General features: G+C 49.3%; 1 protein-coding gene across 4 annotated transcripts; it reads left to right on the top strand.

The window, feature by feature from the left end:
* The first annotated feature begins 7,085 nt into the window (after positions 1-7,085).
* caskin2 (CASK interacting protein 2) lies at positions 7,086-24,502 on the top strand. Of its 4 annotated transcripts, none has more exons than XM_019866325.1 (21): positions 7,086-7,367; positions 8,777-8,950; positions 13,247-13,298; positions 15,801-15,898; positions 15,982-16,127; positions 16,213-16,308; positions 16,556-16,686; positions 16,888-16,996; positions 17,241-17,349; positions 17,494-17,588; positions 18,243-18,360; positions 18,862-18,993; positions 19,504-19,679; positions 19,780-19,843; positions 20,111-20,196; positions 20,291-20,401; positions 20,593-20,694; positions 20,772-20,910; positions 20,976-22,622; positions 23,889-24,171; positions 24,387-24,502. In XM_019866325.1, exons 2-21 carry the CDS (start codon positions 8,857-8,859, stop codon positions 24,478-24,480), a joined length of 3,882 nt encoding a protein of 1,293 aa, XP_019721884.1. In that variant the 5' UTR covers positions 7,086-7,367; positions 8,777-8,856; the 3' UTR covers positions 24,481-24,502. The 4 variants fall into 4 exon arrangements, with proteins under 4 accessions (XP_019721884.1, XP_019721881.1, XP_019721882.1 ...); XM_019866322.1 differs by having other exon boundaries at positions 24,384-24,502; XM_019866323.1 differs by having other exon boundaries at positions 8,771-8,950; positions 24,384-24,502.
* The last annotated feature ends 718 nt before the right edge of the window (positions 24,503-25,220 follow it).

Here is a 25,220-nt window from a genome sequence, read left to right as displayed (position 1 = left end):
TGTGTGTGTGTGTGTGAGTGTGTGTGTGTGTGTGTGTGTGTGTGTGCTTACATCTGAGATCAAATTTGCTACAGTGAAAAAAACCCCTGTTGTGAAAAATTTCTCGCTGCAAACATGATTTCGTTGTAGAGGAGTTTCACTGAGTTTTTTTTTTTTCTCCTGAAGCCCATGTTAACCAGAGTCTGAGACAGAACCTCGGAGTCCCTGTGGGTCCGCGTGGACCTGAAAGCAGCAAAGCGGCATGTCAGTCATCGTCACTAAACGCTCGCCCGCCTATCCAGGTACCTCTGGCACCTGCCTCAACGTTCCAGAGGTAGGTTGTGATGAGCGGCTGCACCTCCACACCCATGACCTGCCCGAGCAGCGCCCTGCTGGACTGCAAGTGTAATGGGAATTTGACATATAACCGCGCTAAATGGAAGTAACTGTTCGTACTATTGAATGCTGACCGTACCTTTGAATGCTGAGCAGTTATTTTGCGGAGAAGCAAAGTTGCACTAGTCTGTACTCTGTTTAGCTGCTCAAAATACTGATTGCGCTGGCCTTCACCACCACCCAACCAGATAAAATGAGAGCGCAAGGCGCAGAGAAGGAGAAGGCTCCCTTTGACAGATCTGTGAACGGTGTCCCTCCATGTTTTTTTTTTCTTTCTTTCTTAAATAAATCTCATCATTTTTTTATAAATACGTTAGTTGTCTTGGTTTCCCTGGACAAGACACAAGTTCCCCTGGTCACGAGACGGGTCCTCACGCCTGGTCCTGACAGTCAGACTGGTCTTGCTGCTCTTAGAAAACAGAACCACAGTGAGTCCACTTGTACTCAGCACGTGTGAGAGTGCGAGAGGGGACCTCAAGTGGAAATCAATCTTGATATTTTGCTCAAGCTTGTTTGCCGAGTGCAGAAGAAGAAACAATCAGGCAATTACATATCAAAGGTAAACATGTATCGTATGAAGATGTCTCTTTTCAGAGGCGAAAGCAGTCAAAGCACGCGCACGCCAGCCATGCAGTTGGTTTTCTTTTCCGTCTAAAGGCCGACTTCCTTTTGAGGTCTTCTTAGTAAACATGTCAAAAGTGAAAAGTGCTGCGCGTGTGTGTGTGCGGATGATGACATTAGGGCGACCGCTGGAAAGCACGCGAAGGCTTTCTTCAAGTTCCTTGTTGCTTTCTGGCCTAGTCCAACTCACTGAGCCGGCTTCACATTTCGTCTGAAACTCATTTCTCATCCTGCATCTTCTTTGTGTCCACCACTGATGAAATCGCACCACAAACCTTGTCATTGCTTTCATGCACGCCTTTCTCCTATGATGATGATGATGATGATGATGATGATTTGGGTGTTAGCAGGCTTTTCAGCTTGTTGGTGTTTCCCCAAGAAGACGGAATCCAAAAGTGCGAATCAAAAGCAAGGTGGAAATTTCCCACTTTCGAAGAATTGCACTAAAAAGCGATGACGGCCGGCAACCTGGCCCACATCAGCGCTGTCGCCGTCCCCTTTAAAAGACGGCTGCGCACACATGCCCCTGACACAGCCGACAAATCGGGGACCTCCGACACCTCCAGGACCTGCAAGACCAACAGTAAGTAATTTCTCATTGGGTGATCGCGAAACCCAAACGATGACTGACTCTGTACTCCGACAGCAACTTGCTCGACGTCCGTATCGCTTTTCATCCCAGAGCAAAGTCAATGCGCGTTACATAATTCAAAGTTCGGCATTTCAAAATAAGAGCTAGAGAGTTTTCAAAACCAAGTTCTGGGAGGAAAGACAACTGATAGAAGATAGGGGGCAAGTAAAAGATTTCCAAAATGATGTTAAAAATGCTTTGAAAGAAACAAAGAAACCAATCATAAAAGAATTTGGTGTCATACAAAAGTGTGTGGAAAGCAACGTCTAAATGCGCTTTGTGTCATCAAACGGTTCCTTTGAAGCGGGTTCCTTGCGCTCGGAGACTTCCTCTTGCCTGACTCTGATGTTGGGATGCTCTTTGAGAGCTCACGCTTCAGTTTGACATAGACAGTGAACATTTCTTTCAATATTCACCACTGCCAAGTTTGACGAACACAAATGGCAATATTGCACTTTCCAGACCTCACGATTGGTTTCCTGAAGAAAGAATGAGTGAGGACCCTATGAAAAATGTTTAACGCTTGCTTTTCTCTGAGAATTTGGGAGATTCTGGATTCAAGGTTTCGACGGTGTCATATGCAAATCGAAGCAGGCATGCTCCAACTAAGTGTATACAAATGGCGAATGAGAATTTCTATGACGGCAGTGCAAATCAACAAATACAACAAGGATACTTGTTTTCAAATTAAAGCATTGTTTCGTTGCATATGGGAAAGTAAGACAGTTTTGGCAAAAGGTCGATCCCTTTGAATCCACGGCCTAGTAGTTGGAATGACAAGTGCGGTACAAATCATCATAATTTTAATCATAATTACAGTGACAACAAATAATTATTTTGGAAATAATAACAAATCACAAGTCATAATAATCTGAATTATTTTTTTGTCGACTAACATAGTCTAATCCGACGTTGCTGTTCATCAAAAATAATTTGATGAATCCAATCCACGTTTCCATATGAGTGCGCATGTTTTCATAGTGAGTGTTGTTGCATTAATTGTGAAACTAAAGAAGGCTTCCCGCCGCAGATGATGAAGATGACGAGTTGCCATGTCACGAGAGCGCATTTTTTTCCGTTAAAAACCACAATTTTCAAAAAGCGGAATCGGCTTCGATTTTCCCTCCCGAAACGCAGCGTCGGATCGTCCGCGGAAGTCAATGACGTCAAAGCGGAAAATTTGTGAGAGGAGGCTGCCGTGGGAGGAGATTGCCGGGGTTCCTCAGGGTTCATTGTCAAGTCCTCCCACAGTGGTGGGTCTTGCGGTCAAAGTGGCATGCGTCATGGCTAGTGCGGGCTAATAGCACCGTCAACGACGCAGACAAATGCAACTCAGCTATTCAGCTACTTTTCTTGTTCGTGTGTGTCGTTCTGTAGAATTGTTTTTCTGCCGAGTGAGAAAATGTATTCGCGCCTTGATTGGCCGTTCCTGTGTTGATCTATACCACAGACATTCGTGACAGGCAGAACAATTCAATGCTCCTCCACTAGGTGTCTCTACCTGTTGCCCTTGATCCAACCGAAGAATCGTTTTGTTACAACTGAACAGGCCCCGTTTTTACTCTCAGCAAATATAGCAAGGCCCTCTCCATTTACACTAGTGAAGTGAGTACATTGAAACCAAATCCTCGTCATTTCAATATGGATACTTTTTGTGACATTTTTGTTTGGTGGTCTGCAGAGAGAGATGTTTCTCTACAATGGGCATGTGTGACTCCCACTACCTGAGACAAAGTCCTTGTGTGCTTGAGCAAACTTGGCCCACAAAGAAAATGCTGATTCTGATCCTGACATTGCCGCTGGGTTCTTTGGGGTTCGGTCAGATAATCCTGGTGGCACTGTCAAATGCACTTCCCTGATAAGAACGCCAGCGAAGTTGGCCTGAAATTCGTTGCCGATTGTCCAGTCTGGTGGAGATGCATCCCCAGCTTCAGCTCTACCTCTAAAAGATGGCGGAGATACACTGACTCACCTGGTAGTGCAGATGCATCCCAGTCCTGGTCCTGGTTCAGACTGTCTTGAGGTTTGGATCGGGACCAAGACCGACTGCGGCTCGTGAGTCACGCGTGTACAAGCTCACTCCTGACATCCAGACAGTCTGCCCGATTTCCACAGCCTACCTCCACCTGCCAGGACCTTCTGAAGCATTATGACTGGATCCGTCGGGACCATCAGGACCATGTGGACCGCAAGTGTCGCCATTGTGGTGGTGCTCCAGCTGCACAGTGTCCATGTGATGACAGCGACCGTGCCAGCCTGCGGCCTCCCGGGAAACGTAGTTCTGGAAGCCCAGAACTTGCTCCGAGACCTGGTAGGTACCCACCTTAGAACTCTCACGTGCGTTCTTTTTTTTGTCATTTGGACCAACATGCTGTGACTCTGTCCCTTAGGGGCCGGCTTTTCCTGTCCGCAGCTGCCTTCCATATAACGGCAATGCCACCTTTCCTCGAAGAGCCTTCACCAATGGCACTCAGGTGAGCTCACATCTATCCCAAAGACGACCGTGAAATCACCGGCGTGACGTTGAGATTCTTTGAAAGTGAAAGAAACTGAAAACTAACTTTCGATTTGTACCATGTCACCGGAAGGACAAGTTTGAAGTTTAAAAAAAAACAAAAACACTCATTTGTTCATCGTGGCCGTCTCGCAGCATCACTGAAAAGCTGTTTGACCAGTAGAGCACCGTCCCATTGAATGCTATCTTAAAAATCAGCAAGTTGCCGGCGAATGCACCGAATACATCTCATTGTTCAAGACGCAAAAAAATTTTGGCTGAAAAAGGCGTGATAATAAAGGTGCTGCTGTGCCATTGTGGGTGTGCAGTGTCGCCAGGCCTTACGGGCACTTCACGAGTCGCTGCAGGGGGCGGAGCAAGTTTTTGAGGACTACGACGTAGCCCTCGGAGAAGGCGGACTTGCGTGGGACCGCCACATGCTGGACGACTTCCAGAACCTTCAGAACCGCCTGCTGCGGGAGGGCGGCTGTGTGAGTACCACCACCCCACCGCCACCTGATGGCTTTTGACTCTTCTGACTTGATTGACAGGCTGCCTCTCTTGTTGATCGCAGGTGCCCACAACTGCCGCCAGCCCTGATCCCGGCATGTCGGCCTACTTTGGCAACGTGAGCGCTCTTCTTCAGCAGCAGGTAATATTTATTTAATACCCTTAATTGAGTCAAGACACATAAACTCTCACGACACACCGTAAGGCACAAACGATATGCAGTGGTGCCTTGACAGATGAGATCAATTTGTTCCATGGCCACGCTCATAATTGAAAATACTCGTATCTCTAATCACCTTTTCCTATTGAAAGGTCTGAAAGTGCCATTCATCTGTTCAAGCGTCCCTCACAAAAAAAATTGTTTGTTTTTAATTTGAAAACAAACAAAAACACTGTGTTAATGTTACAACAGTGTCATAACATCATTCAATAGAATTTAAAGCATTCAGTCACCAGTTTTGTGTTGATGATTGAAAGCCGCAATCCAATTCAGTGTGCCTCTCCCACCTTGGCCACTGTGAGGCAGCAGTTTGTAATGCAGTCATACAGACATAAAGGAAGATAAAGACGCTCCTTCTTCTACTACTCACTTTCTGTCATCAGACATTTTTTCGAGGAGGATAAAGAATATATCCTCTACCAAGTTCAAATATCGTTGTCTCTCTCTCTGCCCAACCAGGAGAGCGCCACCTGTGGTTGGTCAGTGCTGCGGCGGGACGTGCTCTGGGTCCTAAACACAGCCCTCCACCGACACCACAGCTGCTTCAGCTGGTGACAGGAACCGCGACATTTATGATTACACGTCAATTATTTATATATTTATATTATTCATCCGACACTTTGTAATAAATATCTCTTTTGATTCGCTTCAAAATTGTGTCTTCTCTCCACGGGCACCCAGTGAGTCAGCTGCTGACTGAACTTTCTGAAAGCGAGTTATTATTTTTAGTCATCTTTCCAAATAGAAGAACTATGATGATGTGTCATCAATCAACATTTGCTGAGCAATCCACATTATCATCATCATCATCATTATCAGCAGCATTATCATCACTTAGTACAATCAAAAATGACATGCGATCAATCATGTGATCCCAGAGCCGTAGGGAACTTAACATGTGTGGCTGCACTGTGACGCGCTATTTTGCTGAGCCAGCTTGACATGACGTCACGATGCAACGCAACTGTCGATTTCTAAAATAGATATTTTCCACATCACAAGAAGTTAATGTGACGTTATCAGCAGGGCCACTTGGTGAACTAGAAAATGGGCTTCTATTGTGAAAATTATTATTAAGATGAAGTTGTTTTTTTTTTTTAACCAAGATCTGTCAAGTTAACATGATGATGATTTTGCAATCCACTTTAATGCGTGCAGTGTTCTCCTGTTTACGAAAAAAAAAATTTTCTCTTGTTTTTCTTCTCTTTTCTCACTTCCGGATAGGTAGAAATTCGATAGCCAATATACTGTAAATAGCCACTAGATGGCGCCAAAGCCACTGGCCGAGCAGAGTGGGAGCGCGCCTCCCTTGTTTTGGGACAACAATCGCGTGCATACTGTGTTGCGTGCCAATAAATTAATCCCAACGCGTGAATTCTTTGATGATTTTGATGGATTAATTTCTTGGAAATATAAAATATGTAATTATGATACCACACATGTGCCTCATTTTATAACCAAGGCTTTCATAACATGAAATTAATTAAAGTAAAACTAAATGCGTTTTCATTTTAAAAAGAGAAAGAATAGCAACAACAATGAACATGAACTTACATTAAAATTCTTATTTTTCCTTGCTATTGTTTTACAGCATGAAATTGATAAGCATAATTAAACGGTTTGAAAACAAATGTTTAAATTAAGGTCAAAATTGAAATCTACAGTATACTGTACGAGTCTTCCATTTGGGGTTATTTCCCCGGGACGGTGGACGACTGCTTCGCCCGTTCGCCTCACAGTGCAGTGTTCGATTCCGGCTACGGCCTTCCTGTGTGGAGTTTGCATGTTCTCGCCATGCCTGTGTGGGTTTTCCCCTGGTACTCTGGTTTGCCCTCCACATTCCAAAAACATGCATGGCAGGTTAATGGAACACTCCAAATTGTCCCTAGGTGTGATTGTGAGCGCGGATAGTTCGTCTATGTATGACCAGCGATTGGATGGCAGGCAGTTCAGGGTGTACCCCGCCTACTGCCCGAAGACAGCTGGATAAGCACGCCTCGTCTGGATAAGAAGATCAGATAATTTCTAAGTCCGATTTCAGAGGTGTCATGCGCCTCAAGGCGCGTTACGCTCAGGACCCGCAAAAAACGGTTCCGTTTACACTGAAGTAACGATTTCCGGTTTGTGTTCGTATGTTGAAGTCCTGGACGGATGTGGTATGTGACGTAATGTATAGCTTGATGCCCGTCTCGAGTGGCGGCGACCGTAGAGCGAGAGCGAGAGCGAGAAAGAGAGAGAGAGAGAGAGAGAGAGAGAGAGAGAGAGAGAGAGAGAGAGAGAGAGAGAGAGAGATTCTGCCAGCGAGAAGGAGAAGACGAACAAGTGGCGCACGGGCGAAGGAAAAGTTCCCGAACAAGCTTGAATTCGTCGTGAGTTGGGCGGCGGAGTGTAAGGTGAAAGTTGAGTGGCGTTTGGCGGGAGAGGGACGGCGAACGATCGACAGTTTGACGAGAATCCACGTCGGGAATGTCGCCTGGCTTGTGGGAGGCTTGAGCCGTTCCATGGCGGCCGAAAAGGTACGAATAACTTGCTTTGCACTCCCCGTAAAAATAGGCGACGACAACATTTCCAAACTATTGGGCCACCAGCTCGCTTCGAACTGTTACAACGTGCCCACACTGACATGTCCGCTTAGGTTAGGACGATACACCGCCCCCCCACCACCTCCAAAACACCACCACTCCCTCCCCCATTCCTCCCTGTCCTCCTTCCAGCCAACTCTGCTTGCTGATCATCTTGACACAATCACCTCAAACATAAATACAGGTCTATGCGCTTTACGGACGCAACACGTAGACAAAAATGAAAATATGATACTGTGTGTGTGTGTGTGTGTGTGTGTGTGTGTGTGTGTGTGTGTGTGAGCAAGCAAAGCAAAAGTGCTTGGTGGGTGCCGAATTCCCCTTGGAAGTGTTGACACTGGTGAAGAATGTGCCTTGTGTGTGGCTTGTGTAAGCAGCAGAAGCTTCAAGTGGAATATTTCTCGTAGGACTCTTCTTGCAGCACAAAGCACTTGATGTCTTTCGTTTGCGACTGTCTGGAGGCTCCAGTGCCGGAAAGCGGGACAAAAAAATGGAGCAACGTTGACGCCTGCTAACGGGAATGACGGGCCGGCTTGACTCGACACACGACTCAACTCAGCGCTTACGAAACGTGAACAGCTGGGAATTGCGGCGTCAAAGCTTGCCCAAACAAATGCGTGTTGACCGCAAGTTTGATGCAGCCAATAGGAAGTTCCTGCACTCCGGGATCATCTGCAATTGAGGAACCATCAGAACCACAAGTGCCTATATGTCAGCTGATTGGCTGTCAAGCTTGGCAGGATTTGACGACGGCATCTGCCGGAAGGTTCGGAATTTATTGGATCAACATAGCATTCGTGTCCAACGAGCCAATCAGGGTGCTCAGATACTTCCGAAACTTCATGTGGGAACTTCACATGGATTTCGTCTGCTCAGCGCTGCTCTTGCAAAGGGCAGCAAAACTGTCAAAAAGGTCACCATGGTTTTGGCCATTTGTGAATTGCAATCCGAATGCTAATACAAAATCGTTGATAATAACAAAGCAGCATCCGTACTTGTGAGCTGATGAGGGCCAAAAAACTTTCTGTCACTTGGCATGATGTCATGATGTCATCATATGGCGCAGGATTTTTTTGTCATCCAAAGAATGAGGCCATAGTGTTCAATGGATGATGTCATGACCTCACTTCATTCAACACTATGACATCATGCATTCATGCCATGACATCATGGTGGTCAACTGATGACATCATGGCAAAGAAAGGATGATGTCATCCAATTTACGCCATAATGTCAATCAGGGATTTCAATTGCGTTTGAATTGTTGAAGGCAGCTAACATGGCCAGCCCTGACTTAATTTTTTTCATTAAAAAAAATGTTTATTGTTATTCTCAAATTTCAGCGTTGAAGCTTTGGAGTCTTGCCGTGATGTCGCGCTAAGGCGGCGGCGACGGCGGTTGGCGCCGCTGTGACGTGAGCAGGATGGGGAAGGAGCAGGACCTCCTGCAGGCGGTGAAGAGCGGCGACCTATCATCCACGCACAAGCTTCTGGCCAAGCTGAAGACCAGCAGGAGCAGTAAGTTGAAACCTTCACCTTGTTAGCATCGTACTGGAACTGTCATTCCAAACTCCCAAATATGATGTCAAAGTGTGTTGTCCAAGTGGAGTCGGAATCCCCCCGTGGCTCGCAGATGGCGCCCCGCCAGGATTAAGGAATTAGCATCAGGGACGAGTGGCAGGGGGAGGAGTTTTCCGGCTGACTTTATCAGATACCCCGTCACCTGAACTTTGCAATATTTTCACTTGCTAAATTAGGGCTGGGGAAACTTGAATGCTGAATTCATTCACTGCCATCCCTTTTCAAGAGCTCGCGTCCATTCACTAGTCGAAAAAGTCACAAGTGCTTGACAGGCCAAAAATTGGTCAAGATGGAGGACATCCCCTGAACTCAACCTCCCTCCCCCATCCGGGTGAGGGAAGCATCACAAAAATGCAAATAAAGCCTGAGAAGAGAATCCAGATGGAGAGACTCCGCTTCCAAGATGACCAGGCTGCATGTCCTCTCCCGGTCTCTCGATGCGGAATCCAGGGAAAAGCGGCCTCAGGTTTGGTCGTTGCCACCTTAATGTGGTGAGGAGAGCCGCATTAAGGTGGAAATCAGATGCCTCCGCCTGTGTCTCTGACATAATGTTTCAAAAAGTTAGCCCACAAGCTTTGAAAAAAGCAGTACGAAAACAGATATGTTGCAACAGGCTCACAAATAAGCGCAATGAGGTCATCAAGATTGCTCTGGCCGCCGGCATTCGGAGACAAGCCAAAAAAGAACAATTAACGAAGACTAGAGTTGGAGAAGGTTGGGGACGCCTTCTTAAAAGGGCGCCCGTCATGTCACTGTTTGTTTGTTTTGGCATCATCTGTCATCCAGTCCTTTCTCGATGTCAATCGATAAACATTCATGTAATACTCTCGCCGGCTTCATTCGTGTCTCAAACGGCAAGAAACAAGTCAAACGTTCGGGTGACACATTGAGATCCTCCATACCAGCATGACTTGAAGCAGAGTAAGAAATCATCTGCGGAGATTGTTTTAATTTCATTACCGTCACCGTCTTGTGGCCAGTAGAGGATCTCATCATGTGAGCGGGCTTCCGCGTAATTCCAAACATCTACGACTTTTTTCAGTTGCCGTTCACTGCACCGTCGTCTTCATCCATTGTTCTCATTGGACGTTCTCCCATTTAGCTCCGCCTCCAAGCGTTCGCTTCACTTCTGTCAACATGTTAGCTGGTTCGCTTGCGGGAATGGCATCGGGCTGCGCTGAGGTGACGTGTCGCCACTCGTCTCTCGCTGACATTCTTTTCGTCTTGGCTGAGAGAGAATGAACAAAGATCCCCTCCCACGCAGGCAGCGGGGGACTTAGGGGGGCCCCGGGGCTCCTAGCCGGGTCCATGTTCTCTCCACACGCGACGCCGGGATAGTTTGAAGAAATTGGGGCGGGACCCAATTGCATGGAGAACTTGCATACGAAACCCAAATGTACTAGATGAATTTCCTTCCTGGATGTTGTAGTCTCAAATGGAGCGCACCATCTGGAGAAACATTGAGTACGCTCCATTTTCTCACCCGCACGTCTCCCTTGTTTGTGGAACGGGCATTTTGTGGCTCCCAAGATTCAAATGACACTTTTTGGGATTGTTGCTGGACTTGTAGAAGAAGCGTTGGACTAACGATGACACTGAGCAAGTGTGACGTTGTCGCTCGTCCCGTGGTGCCTTGCTCGTCTCCTCCTTGCCCTGGGGGGCGCTCGCCCGTGACGTCGCCCTCCGCCCGCCTGTACACGCTTTGTCTTGTCCTGGGCCGCTTTCAAGGCTTTTCATGTACGCATCACTGCTCACACGACCTCATCCATCTCCGCGTGCGTACGCGCGCATATGTGAGCGTGTCCGCGCACGTGTACGTGCTTGCCTGTGTTGGTTTGCACGCGCATGAGTGTGCGTCTGTGAATGTATTTGTGTTTGTGTGCGCGCAAGTGAATGTGTGTGTCAGTGTGTCAGTGTGTGCAAGTGTGTCTGCGTCACATTATGTGAGTAGGTGATGATGTCATCGTGTTGGTGTATGAGTTGACACCTTGCATTGTCTATGCGGAGTTGGGAATTTTGCTTTAGTGTGTGTGTGTGTGTGTGTGTGTGTGTGTGTGTGTGTGTGTGTGTGTGTGTGTGTGTGTGTGTGTGTGTGTGTGTGTGGTCAAACATCAGCATGCAAGTGAGACATTCCACAACGCTGGTGTCTGTTTGCTAGCTTCAGCAGCGCTGTAGTATGGCCCAAGTGGCGAGCTGTCCTCCTTCTTCCCACACGTTCAAGGAGGAGAGTTTCCAGTTTCGAACGTGAGTCCTGTAGAGGTGTGGGTAATTGTAATTGAGTCTGGAACATCAGACGAAAGGAAGGTTGTTGGATGGTGTCCGTGAGGGGCGCTTGTGAGCAAGCAAAGCAGGAAGTGCTCCGTGATTGGGGGCTTCCTGTCGGCAGGGAACAATAGCGTCGCGGATAGCACGTGTGAAGGTTTGCGAAAGGAGGCGGCCGACATACGCCGTCGGGGTCAGGAGCGGGTTGCGCCCGTGACCGTGCGCCACTTTCCTGAGCCGCTTACGCTTCGACGCACGCATCCAATCAGAAGAAACCTTTCTCGGGAGATCATTTCGAACGTCTTGGTAATCATTCACGCGTTTCGTAGGCATTAGATGATGGCGGGTGATACAGTGAAGCTGGATATTTCCTCCACTAAAAGTCGCCGGCTTCACCGGCGCGTGCATCCACGTTGTCATTTTGTCTGATATGGAAATGACTAAATAAGCACGGCATGGACATTTTGATAGAATCTGGTAATTTGCTTCCTCTAGTTATCGTCGTTCGCTCCTTGCGGACTGCCAAGGGATTTCGAATGGACGTTTTTGGGAACGGTCGAGGTCTGAAAGTTGAAGAGGCCCATCCAAACGGTCTGCTAATTCTGCTCCATCCTCAACCATGTCTTGCGAAAATGGCAAATATTTCACCAATTCTGCAATTCTGCCAAGGGATGTCAACTTCGGGGAACAACTGTATCGCTTTTTCAACATCAAATCTTCCCCACCCCTGCACCAGGAGGTACCAAGAGGCTCCAGGAGGGAGTAAAGTCTGCTCTTAGGGAGGTTTTGTGGCAGTCATGGTTGCAAGCATGATGAAGCCACCCAGTCCAAACAAACCTTTCGAAGGAGGGGACAATGGTGTGAGTGTGGCTTGGCCAACATGGACGGCGCTTTTTCCTCCACTTGCAAGTTTTGCTTCACACGCCAAACGGGGTCCTGGCTTCGGACGTTGAAATGAGCTCTCTCGACCAGGTCGACTCGTGTGAGACCAACGAGGTGTGAAAGGGTTTTGATTGGAAGCATTTTGCCAGCGTAGACTGTAATGATAGCGTGATGGTCCAAGTGCGCCTCTAATTTTAGTCCTCTGCATTCTTGTGGTGCAAGTTTTTCTTGCGAGCAGCAGGAAGGAAGGAAGGAAGGCAGGCAGGCAGGCAGGCGCAGGAACGAGCAAGCGACGCAGTGTAAGCTCCTTCTTCTACTGCCCGACTCTTGGGCTGCAAACACCTTTCAAAATAAAAGACAATTCAAAATAGAGTCAACCTAGAATAACTCAACGGGAGGGGGGAGGATACATTCTACACACTACCGCCATGTCAAATTGATAGTTTGATCCCTCACGCACACTTTGAACACATTTCAACGAGAGATAGACTGTTTATTGGCTTATTGACGGATATCAGAATCAGCCTGGGTAAAGGTCATGGAATTATTTAATCATGAGAATGAACTTTGTAAATGATGCTGCTGAGCCTGCCAGCTTAACCCGGTAGAACTTAAAGATGTGTGAGAAAGATTTCAATGACATGAATCCCCCCCCCCCCCACACACACACACACACACACACACACACACTTGATCTTGGGAGGGCGGAGCTTAAATGCTCAATCAAGAGACTGATCGGAGTGATTAGAAGAAGAGAAAGAAAAAAAAACATGGTGGCGGAGTGGAGCACGATTGCACGCAAGCCATCTTTGATGAAGAGGAGGAAGAGAGCGCGCTGCTGTTTTGGGGGTTCATTAGGAAAAGCGGGTCATGCTTATCAAACCAACACGAGCGCATTACCGCAGGGAGCCCCGCACGCTCCTTTCTCGACGTGCGTGCGTGCCAGCATATTTTTTTCTTCTTTTTTTTTTTTTCTCCTCCCTGTAAACTTCATCTGCATTGGCGCTGTTCCTCTCGATTGGTCGCCCTTGTGTTGTGTTTGAGTTCCAGAAGATTCACTTTGCTTTTCTCTGGCTTTTGTTTTTGCAGAACTTTTAGGATCCACAAAGAGACTCAACATTAACTACCAAGACGCAGACGGGTATTTGTACACACACACACACACACACACACACACACGCACACACACACGTGTGACACAAAGTCCGTCTGTCTACCCATACCCATCTGGCCGTTTGTCTTGGGGGGGTGACTTTGTTGGCATTCAAGACCATAGTCTGGTTCCAAACTCAAGATAGCATTTGCTTCTTTTTTTTCAATGAGGGTTTCAAGACTGGATTTGGCTTCCAATGTCAGTTTAGCCTTTCAACTTTCAATGAGGTTTTGAGGGGAAAAAAAAAAGAGTTCCAGGCCTTGTGGTCAAGAAAAAGTGAAATAAACGAAAATGAAGAAGTCAAGCTCGAGAAGCACCAGCAGTATGAGCTTGAAAAGACAAGGCGGAGTGTGACGCAAAACTGGTTGACGTCCGGAAAGCAGTTCAATCCAACTTCTCGCAAAGAGATAGTGAAGAGGAAGTAATCACTGCAATCAAGAGAAAGCAGGGCTTGCCTGTGACAGAGCTCATGCAAGCACCCATCATTGCGATCAATAAAGACACCGATGAACTACAGCTGGAAGAAGTTGAGGAAGCTTGTCCGTGGTGCACTTGCAAGCCTGAAAGACTGGGAAAGATGGATTCCACCTGATCAGACAGCATTCCTGGAGAGCAGAATAAAGGACATAAAAGCTTTCCGGAACGAAGCAAAGGCAGGGGGAGAAGTAAAGACGTTGCAACTCCTTGACAACGTGAACGAGAGAATATGCAAAGAGCCGCGCCGGTCAACATGCAACAATGTTGAAGACATGTTTAGAGTACTTAAACAATCGTCTTGGAAATAAGTGAAGACATGGAGAGAATTCACCCCCTCTAAAGCCACATCACCCAAGGAAGAGCTAATTCAAGCTGTAAAAAAGGCCCTGAAAAAAATGAGGAGAAGCCTGCTTATCTGGAGAAGTATGCCTCCACCGAGTCTGTCGGGAGAGGAGGATGTGTTGTCTGCGCAGATGAAAAGCTCTGTGACAAAATCTTCTCTTGCAAGCGGTTCAAAGAAGTAAAGCCGAGCTAGTTTGGAATTGGGGAGGAGGATTGAATGATTGGCGAGCGAAGTGGCTGCGTTTATCTAGCGGCCTATCAACCAAAAAGAGTTCGCCAGCTCCTCGTATCACCGTGGTGACCGAGACACATTCCTCAAGGGTCTGCATGACAACAGGTCACCATTTACCCCATCACCTTAACCCCACTTTACCCTCAGCTCTTCCATCCAATTAGATGGCTTACATTTGACAATTCACCTGAAGGGGCGGGGCCTGGCCAAAGTGTGTCAGGCATTGTTTGCTGATGGGCGAAACACGTTCCCCCGTTCCTCCCCCAATCATACACTGAGCGGGATTTTCACAGGTGATTGTGTGTGTGTGTGTGCGAGTGCGCGCGTGTGTGTGTGGGTGTGTGTGCGCGCGCGCTATTAGTGGCACTTTTGCCAGCGGCCGACTTTGTTGCCGTGGCCACATGAATGGTGATGTTATGCAACAGCGCCTTTTGTCCTGTCAGGTCACATGTCCTCGGCTGCGCCGGGTCCACGCGGGTCCACACACACACACACACACACACACACACACACACACACACACACGCACACACACACACTCTTGCACTTATGACATCACTCAGTGTCATTTATATATTGACCTCTATGGTGTTGTTATTGACTCATTATGCACGGAGCTCTTGTAACATGTTTTAACGTGTGCATGTGAGTGCATGTCACTCACCTTCCAGTCCAAAAACCCCCTAAAAAAAAATCCACCTGGAATTTTTTCAAGGTGTGTCTGCTTCGTGGCTTGGATTTCAAAATAAGAAACAAGTCAGAGACATTTTTGTGGGGATGAACAGCATACTTTAGGGCTGAAACTAACAATTCTTTTTTAAAAATCAGTCCGACTTGTGATCATGTTTTTCATGAATCGGATGAAAGCAGTCAATTCAATATCCATCCCTTTCTTCCAAAATAGGGCATGATTGGAAACCAACAGGGCAGACATTGTACATAAATTGATGATTCGCTTCCTGCTTTCATCCATCAAAAACGGATAATCGTGTTCCAAAATTAAAAGCAGACACTTCCAAACGCTTTTTGACAAAATGCAAAGCTTATCAGTCTGTTTTCTCGAAGAACTTGAGAGGTCAGAATGCTTGCTGCTGAGAGGATGAATTTGCCAGGATTGAAGTTCAACAAGGCCTTGAAATTATTGATCCATGATCGAAATAGTTGTAACTTTTTGTGACTAGTGTATTTATCTGCACTCTTGATGAAATGAACGACGAACAAAAGTGAAACAATGAGTTCAGTGAGTGTGTGCCAGGTACATGTGTAAGTGCACCGTACCTGCACATGTGCATGTGTGTGTGCAGGCGCACATGCAGACGCATGCATGCGTTGGAGGACGAGGGCCTGCAAGAAAGCTTAGAAGTCGATTGGTGGAAAGTGAGACGGCAACTTTTGTTTTGAAGGGCTGATTTGCTGTTTGGTTTGTTTTTGTTGGGCAGCTTCTCTGCGCTACATCATGCCGCCCTAACGGGCAGCGCTGAGCTGTTGGCGGCGCTGCTGGACGCACAGGCTGTCGTGGATGTCAAGGACAGCAATGGTAAGACCGCACACCTCCTCTTCATCAGCAGCATCATCAACTTTAGCTAAAATCACACTTGTGTCCGCTTGCGGTTTTTGCAGGCATGCGTCCGTTGCATTACGCGGCGTGGCAGGGTAAATCGGAGTCGGTCCTGATGCTGCTGCGCTCTGGAGCGTCCGTCAACGGCATCTCGCTGGACGGACACATCCCTCTCCACCTCGCCGCGCAGTACGGACACTACCAAGTGGTGAGCCAGCCAGTGCCGCCTTGTCCTGGTCCCACCCACCGCTAAGCTCCCCGACTGAAAGAAAGCCCTCTGCTGCCGCTTTCAGTCGGAGATGCTCCTCCAGCACCAGTCCAACCCATGCCTGGTCAACAAGGCCAAGAAGACGCCGCTCGACCTCGCCTGCGAGTTCGGACGCCACAAGGTCAGCGTGTGTGTGTGTGTGTGTGTGTGTGTGTGTGTGTGTGTGTGTGTGTGTGTGTGTGTGTGTGTGTGTGTGTGTGTGTGTGTGTGTGTGTATGATTGCCCGCAAAATGCTCGTCATTCAGTGGTCGTGCCTTGAGAGTGAGACCATGTAGTAGACCAAGATAGTTCCTCCACGCAAAATCCCTTCGTGGCGATTGAGGAGTCAGGAGTATCGAATGACTTGTGGTCGGTCGCGTGTCTGTCAGGTGGCCCAGCTGCTTTTGAGTAGCAACATGGTGGTGGCGCTGTTGGAGGGAGAGCGCAAGGAGCCCAGCGACTCGGCCTTCACCACGCCGCTGCACCTCGCCGCTCGCAACGGTCACAAGGACGTCATCGGGTGAGTGCGTTACTGACCACCACTCCCTTCTTTAGCTACATGTGGCCGCTCCATTGGTTGCCAATATGTGCCTGGTATATCCCGCCGCTCGCCTGATTTCAGGCGGGAAATGAATCAATTAATTTGCCTCACACATGCTGGCTAGTCGCTCTGTCTAAAGAATAAAAGCTTAGTGTGTGCTCTGCGCGTGCGTGTGGGCAGGTTGCTGCTGAAGGCGGGCATCGACATAAATGCCACAACCAAGTCGGGCACCGCCCTGCACGAGGCCGCCCTCTACGGCAAGACCGAGGTGGTGCGGCTGCTGCTTGACGTGAGTTCGCTGGCCCGCCCACCGACTGTGTGACGGCCACGTGCTAACGCGTCTCACTTCTAGCGCCGCGTCATCTACTTCGACTCCTTCTCTTCCTGCGTGTTTCTTTTTCAAGCGGAGTTGTCGGGCTGCAGGCGGCCTGACCCACTTTGCTGCTGCTTCAAACGCTCCTCACAACTCTGTGTGTGTGCGCATGTTTGTGATGTGTGTGCATCTGCGCTTATGTGTGTATGTGTCCGTGTAGGCCGGCGTCGACGTGAACATCCGAAACACGTACAACCAGACGGCACTTGATATCGTCAACCAATTCACAACCTCACACGCCAGTCGTGACATCAAGCAACTGCTCAGAGGTGTGTGTGTGTGGGGGGCGGGGGGGGCAGGGAGTAGCTGCTTCTGTTATGATGAGTGTGTTGTGTCAACCTGCTTTGAATGTTATCTGACCTGTTGAGCGCTGAGGTCATGGTGAGGTCACTGTATCCTCGTTTGCCCTGCAGACGCGACGGGGGTTCTGCAGGTGCGAGCGCTGAAGGACTTGTGGAACCTTCATGATCCCACTGCCCTCAACATCCGCGCCGGAGATGTGATCACGGTGAGCCGACTGCTCCGCTCTCCGGAGCAAGCTCAGCTCAGTCCTGAGACAATTTGACCCAAATTGAAGAGAACCGTCCCCCCCAAAAAGCAGATACACTTTTGTTTATTTTTTTTGCAGTCGGGTCCAAAAAGACAATGTGAAGACATGTGAACATGCTTTTCCATCTGATTGTACAAGTTGAGTTACAACAACAATAGTCCATGTGTGACTTTAAGGGGTGTGGCCTAGCCAGTGACATCAGGAACCGATTAGCCCGTTAGTGTATGAATGTGGCTCTCCTTGCCCACCTGCCACAGCATCACATGGCCTTAACCGGGCCGTTTGCCTTTCCTTTGACTGGAGCGGTCACTTACACACATGGACAAAAAACCCGCAGTGATCACAGAAATAACTTGAATGTGACAAATGGAATAATTGATAAAAATGTCACAAAACTGAACCAGCAAAAATGACACATTGCTTTGGAATTGTGGATCGACAGAAATCTTTGAAAAAAACAAACCAATGAAAGTTACTCATAACACATCGATTTTGCCTCGCAACACGGAAGCAAACAATGTCGCAAGTGAGGGCTTGTGTGTTGGCAAACTCGTAAGTGGAGGTCAAAGCTGGCGTGCTAGTACAGATGCTAAGCTAACGTTGTGGCGGCAGGTTTTGGAGCAGCATGCCGACGGGCGCTGGAAAGGTCACATCCACGACAGCCAGCGGGGGACGGACCGCGTGGGCTTCTTCCCACCTTCCATCGTCGAGGTCATCAGCCGGCGTGCCGGTGAGTCCCGAGGATGACGATGTCATCACACCGTCCCGCAAACCAAGCGGATCGTACCAATCATTCCGCATGCTTCCTGCATGCCCTCCTCATCACCTTTGACCTCGCACGAAGTGTTTCCCAAACACAACTGAGCTACGGCACATATTTGACACCAGAAAAATCTCACAGCACACTAAATGGCACAAATAATAGATACAGTCCACCCTACCAGCGATGAGTGAAGGTCAAAAGACCATATATGGTCAAAAACATTTTTTTTCCAAATTGTTTATAAATTAGGGCTTTCCTGTGTACTGTCAAAAGCCCTAAAAACAAAATTAAATTGTTTTGAAAGGGTGCAAATGATAAACTGCTCCGGTTACATGTGCATTATTTTTATTATGAGGTTTTTCCCATATCAAAAAAAATGTGCCTTGGCCAAGTTGGGGTCATGAAGCAATCCTCTAACGGGCCGTTTGATTGGCCTCCCCCACTGCGTTTCCTCATGTTCCCCTGTAGGGGGCACCGTCTCCCGGCACGCCTCCCTCCCCGCTCGACGCCGGTCCAGAGCCGCCCTGTCCGGCGGCCTCAACTTATCCCCTCACGGCGACGACTCCTACTCCCTGTGTGCCCCCCCAGCCCCAGCCGCAGGTACGCATGCGCCCGATGCAGCCGTAGCGCCAACCGTGCCGCCACCTGTGTCCAGCCAGTCTCTTTCTCAAAATCCTTAGTCCATCTCTGAAAAGTAATTATCGGTGTCATTCAACAAGTCAGTGCCATCAGATTGACAACCTTTTAGGTCATTTCGAACGGTTAAGGCTGTCCGATTGCTTAGTGATGTTGTGGACAGAACAGTGTACTCTGGAGGGCTGTTCTGAACTATATTTTAGATGACCTTTAAACGACATTGTTATTCACACCGTAGTAGGTATGTGAAGTGCAGAAATGAAAAGACAGCACTGCATTGCACAAAATGACCTGACCCTCTCTGGCTTTTGGGCCACCAATCGTCATCCAGGATGAGCCGTTCCGGAAAACTGGCTGATCAATGGTTGATCACATGCGTGCTGCATTAGTTGCGCCGACATCAAGTTGGCGGTCTAGTAGGTCATGCGAGCGCACCTCAGTCTTTGGGAACTCAGTGTGTTGTGCCCCATTCAGGAGACCGCAGCAGCGTGGGGAGTAGCGAGAGCGTGGGCAGCACGCGCAGTGCCGGGAGCGGCCAGAGCACCGAAAGCAACAACAACACGCTCAACAACAACAACACGCTAAGCCACGCACACAACGGCATTGCCGCTGCTGCCGCTGCTGCTGCTGCGGGTCACCATGAAAACAAGGTACACCTGCACACCCTTGGCTCATCATCATCATCATCATCATCATCATCATCATCATCGTCGAGGCAGGATGGCTTTCAACTTGCCTTTGCCTTTGTAGCCAGCGCCCCCTGCTGCTGAATGTGGAGCTTCGCACTCGAGCAAGCAGCCTCAGCACCACGCAGGTTCCCCACCGGCCTCAGGCACACTCTTTGTTCTCCACATCCTCCTTCTTCTCTTCTTTCTTCTCTTTACATTCTCCTTCCACTTTCTCTCGATGTGGTTCCTCTTTCTCTTCTTCGTACTCTTTTTCTTCCTCATCCTCCTCTTTCTCCTTTTCCTCCTTGTCTTCCTGCTGCTCCGCTTCACCCTGCGGGTCTTCACGTGATCCTTTCCTCTGGCTGCACTGTGTTCTTTTACCCTCTTGTCACCTTTTGCTGCCCTGCGTGCAGGTTCTGTTGCATCCCGCAGGCCAGTGGCTGAGCAGACCTTGACCCAGCAGCAGTTTTTTCGTCCTCAGCAGCTGCTGGACGGCAAGGTAACAGATTATACCCAGTACGATTATGACGATGATAATGTTGATGAGGACGAAAATGAGGTAAGCGGTTTTTGGTATCTTTGTCACGTTTGAGGATTCCGAGGCCATCTTCGAGTGGCTGAGTGACTTCCAGTTGGAGCAATACGCGGGGAACTTCATCACTGCTGGTTACGATGTCCCCACCATCAGCAGGATGACGCCTGAGGTCAACAAAGTCTTTCCTGTTTTCTGGGTTGAGTTTTGTGCGAGGGAGAGGTTATGTTTGATCTGCAGTCCATGACGTTACTCGCTGGTCACTGACACTTCAGATGCGTTACTAGTTCAATATTCTTACTGATCTGTCAAGATAGGAGCTAGTTCATGACTGTTATTGACGTGTCAATAACTGGCTTTCAGGATCTGACTGCCATCGGCGTCACCAAACCGGGACACCGTAAGAAAATCTCGATGGAGATCAACAAGTTGAACATTCCTGAGTGGCTTCCGGAGTACATGCCGGTGAGGAGAGTCCACATAACGGCCCAGAAAACCTCTCGCAAAGTGTCAAGCGTGACCCGAGTGCGCTTGTGTTGCAGTCGGAGCTCGGCGAGTGGCTCGGCGCCATCGGCCTCCCGCAGTACCTGAAAAGACTCTCGGAAAACGGCTACGACAGCATTGGCATTGTCAAAGACCTGACGTGGGAAGACTTACAAGAGATCGGCATCACAAAACTGGGTGAGGCCCCTCACGCCGTGAGGCATACGCTTTTCCTGTCTTGACCGCATGCATTTTGCCCGCAGGCCACCAGAAGAAGTTGATGTTGGCAGTGAAGAAGCTGTGTGACATCCACCGGGCCATCGTTCAGGCCGAGTCCGGCCAGGGAACGTTACGGCGCAAAGCTCCGGGCGCGCTGCACGTGGTCGCCATCGAGCCGCCGGACGCCGGCGGGGAGTGCTCGTCCCCCCGCACTCCGAAGACCATGATGACCTTCCAGGACAGCGAACTGAGCGTGGAACTGCAGTCGGCCATGTCCGGCCACTATGCCGACTGTGAGGATGTCAGGAATGCAACGGCCTCGTCCCACGGCCGGGACGGCATGGACGCTCAATCCCGAGGCTCCGGACGTTCTCAGGAACCCCCCACTGTCTCCGTCAACGCCCACAGACTGTCCCAGGAGAGCCTGGACGGCAGCCCTGCCAGTGACAGGAACGTCCCAGAGGGCTGGGACCAGAGGCCGATCCACAAGCTGGTTCCCCTGGGAACGGCGACTGTCTTCAAGTACCCCGCCGTCCCCGCCAAACCCAAAATGTCCCGCTCTCATGGCTCATCTCCTCACGGCTCACCGGCTTTGAAGGGCTTCAGCTACTTGCATTCTCACTGTGGATCCACTGACTCGTCCGCCGGATCCCAGGAGCAGGGCCGGACTCTGGTGCTCCCCAAGAAACGAACCTACAGTCTGAACCGCTACGCTCTATCAGACGGAGAACCCGACGAGGACGACGAGGAGCCAGCACGTCCTTCTGGAAACGTTCCTTCGTACGCCACCATGAGCCGCAAACTTGGCCGTGCTCAGACAGCTCGGATGCAGTCTGGTCTGGAGAAGAGCGTCCACGTAGGCCGCAGTCAGTCTTTTGCCGTACGAGCACGGAAAAAAGGACCCCCGCCGCCGCCTCCCAAGAGACTGAGCTCAGTGAGCAGCACAACCAGCGGCGAGTTGAGCGACAGCAGCACCGCATCGTCATCCGGCGGTGGCGGCGGCCTGGTGACCGACAGCCGAACTGTGTCGTTGGGCAGCATTACGACCGACGGCGGTTCCGTGTCATCGTCGTCGGCCGGCAGCGTGGTGACCGACAGCCCGGGAAGTGTCAGGAGCATCGCGGCCTCCCTGGAAGCAAGTGCAGAAACTCCAAACCCTCCGGATCCCAAACGTGACCCTGATCCACAGGCGCCGCCTGCCACTGAAACCAAAGACACCCCGGGGGTGAGGAGAAGGACGCAGAGTGCGCACGAGCCAGACCTAGGCGGAAAGTCGGACACGGAAGAATCTGACGCCAAAAACTCGCAGTCGCCTCACAATAGCTCCAGTGAGTGCATCCCCTTTGCCGAGGAGGGAAACTTGACCATCAAGCAGAGGCCTAAAGCTGCGGCCCCGGGACCTCCCAGAGCCGAGGCCGCGTCCGACAAAGCTGCCGCCGCCAAGAGCCTGGAGGTCCCCGAATTCAACTTGAAGGAATCGGACACGGTCAAGCGGCGACACAAACCCAAAGACAAGGACGAAGGATCCCCCTGCAAAGAGCTGACTCAAACTGAGGCTGACCCCAACGAGAAGAACCCGGAGGAAGCCTGCTTGCGGATCGATACGGGGGCCCCTGACAAACCTCTGCCGTCCCCGAAACCTCCGCTCGTGGCTCCCAAACCTGTACGGCACAGCCTGCTGTCGGCGCAAGGTAACTTGACTCTTGGCACGCTTCCCAAATCTCTGCCGGGTCTCATTTACCACCAGGAAGTCTCTCATCACAAGTGACTTGGAATTCGTTAGACTTGCTGGTGTTTACTGCAGTCTAGAAGTCAGACTTATTGACCATGACGTCACACATTGTTTTAGAGTGGCAGAAGATTAGCATCTCCAACAATGACTTTCGTGTCATTGGAGCCGTTGAGAAAACAGGAAATGGCTTGAATAATAATTTCATGGTGGAATGCCACCTTGACTTCCTCTCACCTTCTGTCAATTGAATGTCACGTGTCGGTCCAAAAGAAGATATTTCGCACGCTAAATAGATTTCAAGGGAGACAAAATGCCAGCCTTAACTTACATTTCAGCAGTTCATTTTATTCGAAAATGACGAAAGTAATGAAAATGACTACCTCGCTGACTTGTCTTTTGCTCGATGAACGGCACAGGCATGACATCTCTCTTAGCACGCAAATGGGATCATCGATCGTTACCTCAGCTCGTGTTAAACTCAAACTGACTAAAAACATCATTTCATACTTGAGAAACCTTCAATATGATAAATCTTCAAGATTTCGTTTTGCGGACCGCCAGAAACGCTTCAGCTCACGTTTGGTCTGACCGCAGCATGTTTTATTCTTGTTCCACAAGCAAAATATTAATCAGAGTGCTGTTTTTTTTTTTTTTTTTAATTCTTGCGTTAAAAATCCATGCATCCATCCATCCATTTTCTGATCCGCTTACCCTCACAAGGATCGCAGGGCGTCCTGGAGCCTATTCCAGCTGTCTTCGGCCAGTAGGCGGGGGACACCCCCAAGGGGTGGCCAGCCCATCGCAGGGCACACAGAGACGAACAACCATCCGCACTCACACGCACACCTAGAGACAATTTAGAGTGTTCCATTAACCTGCCATGCATGTTTTTGGAATGTGGGAGGAAATTGTGGAGTACCCGGAGAAAACCCACGCAGACACGGGGAGAACATGCAAACTCCACACAGGAAGGCCAGAGCCGGAATCGAACCCCGCACCTCTTGTGAGGCCGACGTGCTAACCAGTCGACCACCGGGGCCGCTCTGCGTTAAAAATGTGCGGGTTTATTTCCCTTTTAAGAAAATAGAAAAGAACCCCAAACATAGCACGCTCTTTTCACTTGAGGTCTGCGGTCATCAGTTGCGCTCTCCTCCCTGCCTGTTGTTTACAAACATGATAAAAATGTGTTTTGGGACATGTGACTCATTTTTTTTTCTCTCTGAGACAGCTGGACTCGGGTCTCCAGCGATTAGCGTCAGCGTGGTCCAAAGTCTGGCCTTCGGTGCCGCGTCGCCTCCTTGGTCTCCATCTCGCGGGCCTTCACCGGCGGCGACGGCCCATCGTAGCCCCGCCCCTTCCTCACCGGTGGCCGCCAGAGTCCAGGCTTCGGGAAGTCCAGGTGGTACGGAGGTTGTCCAGCAGAGACTGGATGAGACCAGCACATCTCTGGCGGCGGCCCTCAAGGCCGTCGAGAGGAAGCTGATCCTGGACAGGGACCAGGCTGACGGGTGAGTCCAGGAACTTTCATACTCCCATCTCCACTGGATACAATGAGGGTGGGCATTATGTCTCCCCACCACACCTTCCAAAAACACTACAAAATGTCCGCCTGGCTAATCAAGAGGATCGGTAGTGATTCGGAAGCCAGCCAATGTGTGGTTTGTTTAATCGGCCTCTTTTGTTTGTCTGTTTTTTTTAATGTCTTGGGCTTTGCTCCCAGCAGGGCCAACACAGTCAAGTCAGCAGGAAACATCCTGGATGACATCGGGAACATGTTTGACGACTTAGCCGACCAGCTGGACGCCATGTTGGACTGAAAGCGCCGTTCAAGCAAAAAAAGCACAGGAAGTGACATGACCTCAAACACCAGCACTTAATCAACACGGTGGAACCGCTTTTATTGGGAAGTGCTGACAGGAGTAGGAACTCGACAGCCACTTTTCATTCCGTACCTTCAGCGTGACATCACTTCCGGGTCCAAATATGATGAACACGCAAGTGTTTATTGGAGCAAAACGTTGGCACAGAACCCAGGAGTGCACGTAGGACATAAAACCTCAAAGCTGTACATGCGGTCGCTTCCCGATGGCATTGGTTTGTTTTCCTGTTGTCAAAAATGATGCGAGTGATTTGTGGAAGAAAACACTGGAAAAAATGACAACAAACGGGGAAAAGACGTCCTCCCGCCGTCCAAACATTTCAAAAGTGTTCTTTCCGACTGACGCAAGCGATTTGGAAAAGGAATCGCAGTCGTCGAGTGTCAAGACGGGTTCGATCCTTTCCGTAGGCGTCATCTTAACTCTTTACTCGCCACCATCAATCACTGTGATGATGATTAGCATGCTCGTCCCCAGCGCGGCTAACCCTGTACGATATGTCAATTAGCATGGCAAAGCCTGTTTGCTGTTCATTAGCATGTTTGTGCTTTCACTTTCGTGTGGATGATGTCTTCTACCCTCAGCTAATGTTTCTTCTTAACATGCCTGTTGCGTTAAAGAGTTAAGATGCTGCTCATTTTCAAAGGGAAGCGCCTACTTATATTTTATTGTAGTATTTA

The sequence above is a fragment of the Hippocampus comes genome, unplaced genomic scaffold, assembly GCF_001891065.2.
Source record: "Hippocampus comes isolate QL1 unplaced genomic scaffold, H_comes_QL1_v1.1 scaffold99, whole genome shotgun sequence".
Taxonomy (NCBI): Eukaryota; Metazoa; Chordata; class Actinopteri; order Syngnathiformes; family Syngnathidae; genus Hippocampus; species Hippocampus comes.
This window is presented reverse-complemented; position numbering and strand designations above follow the sequence as displayed.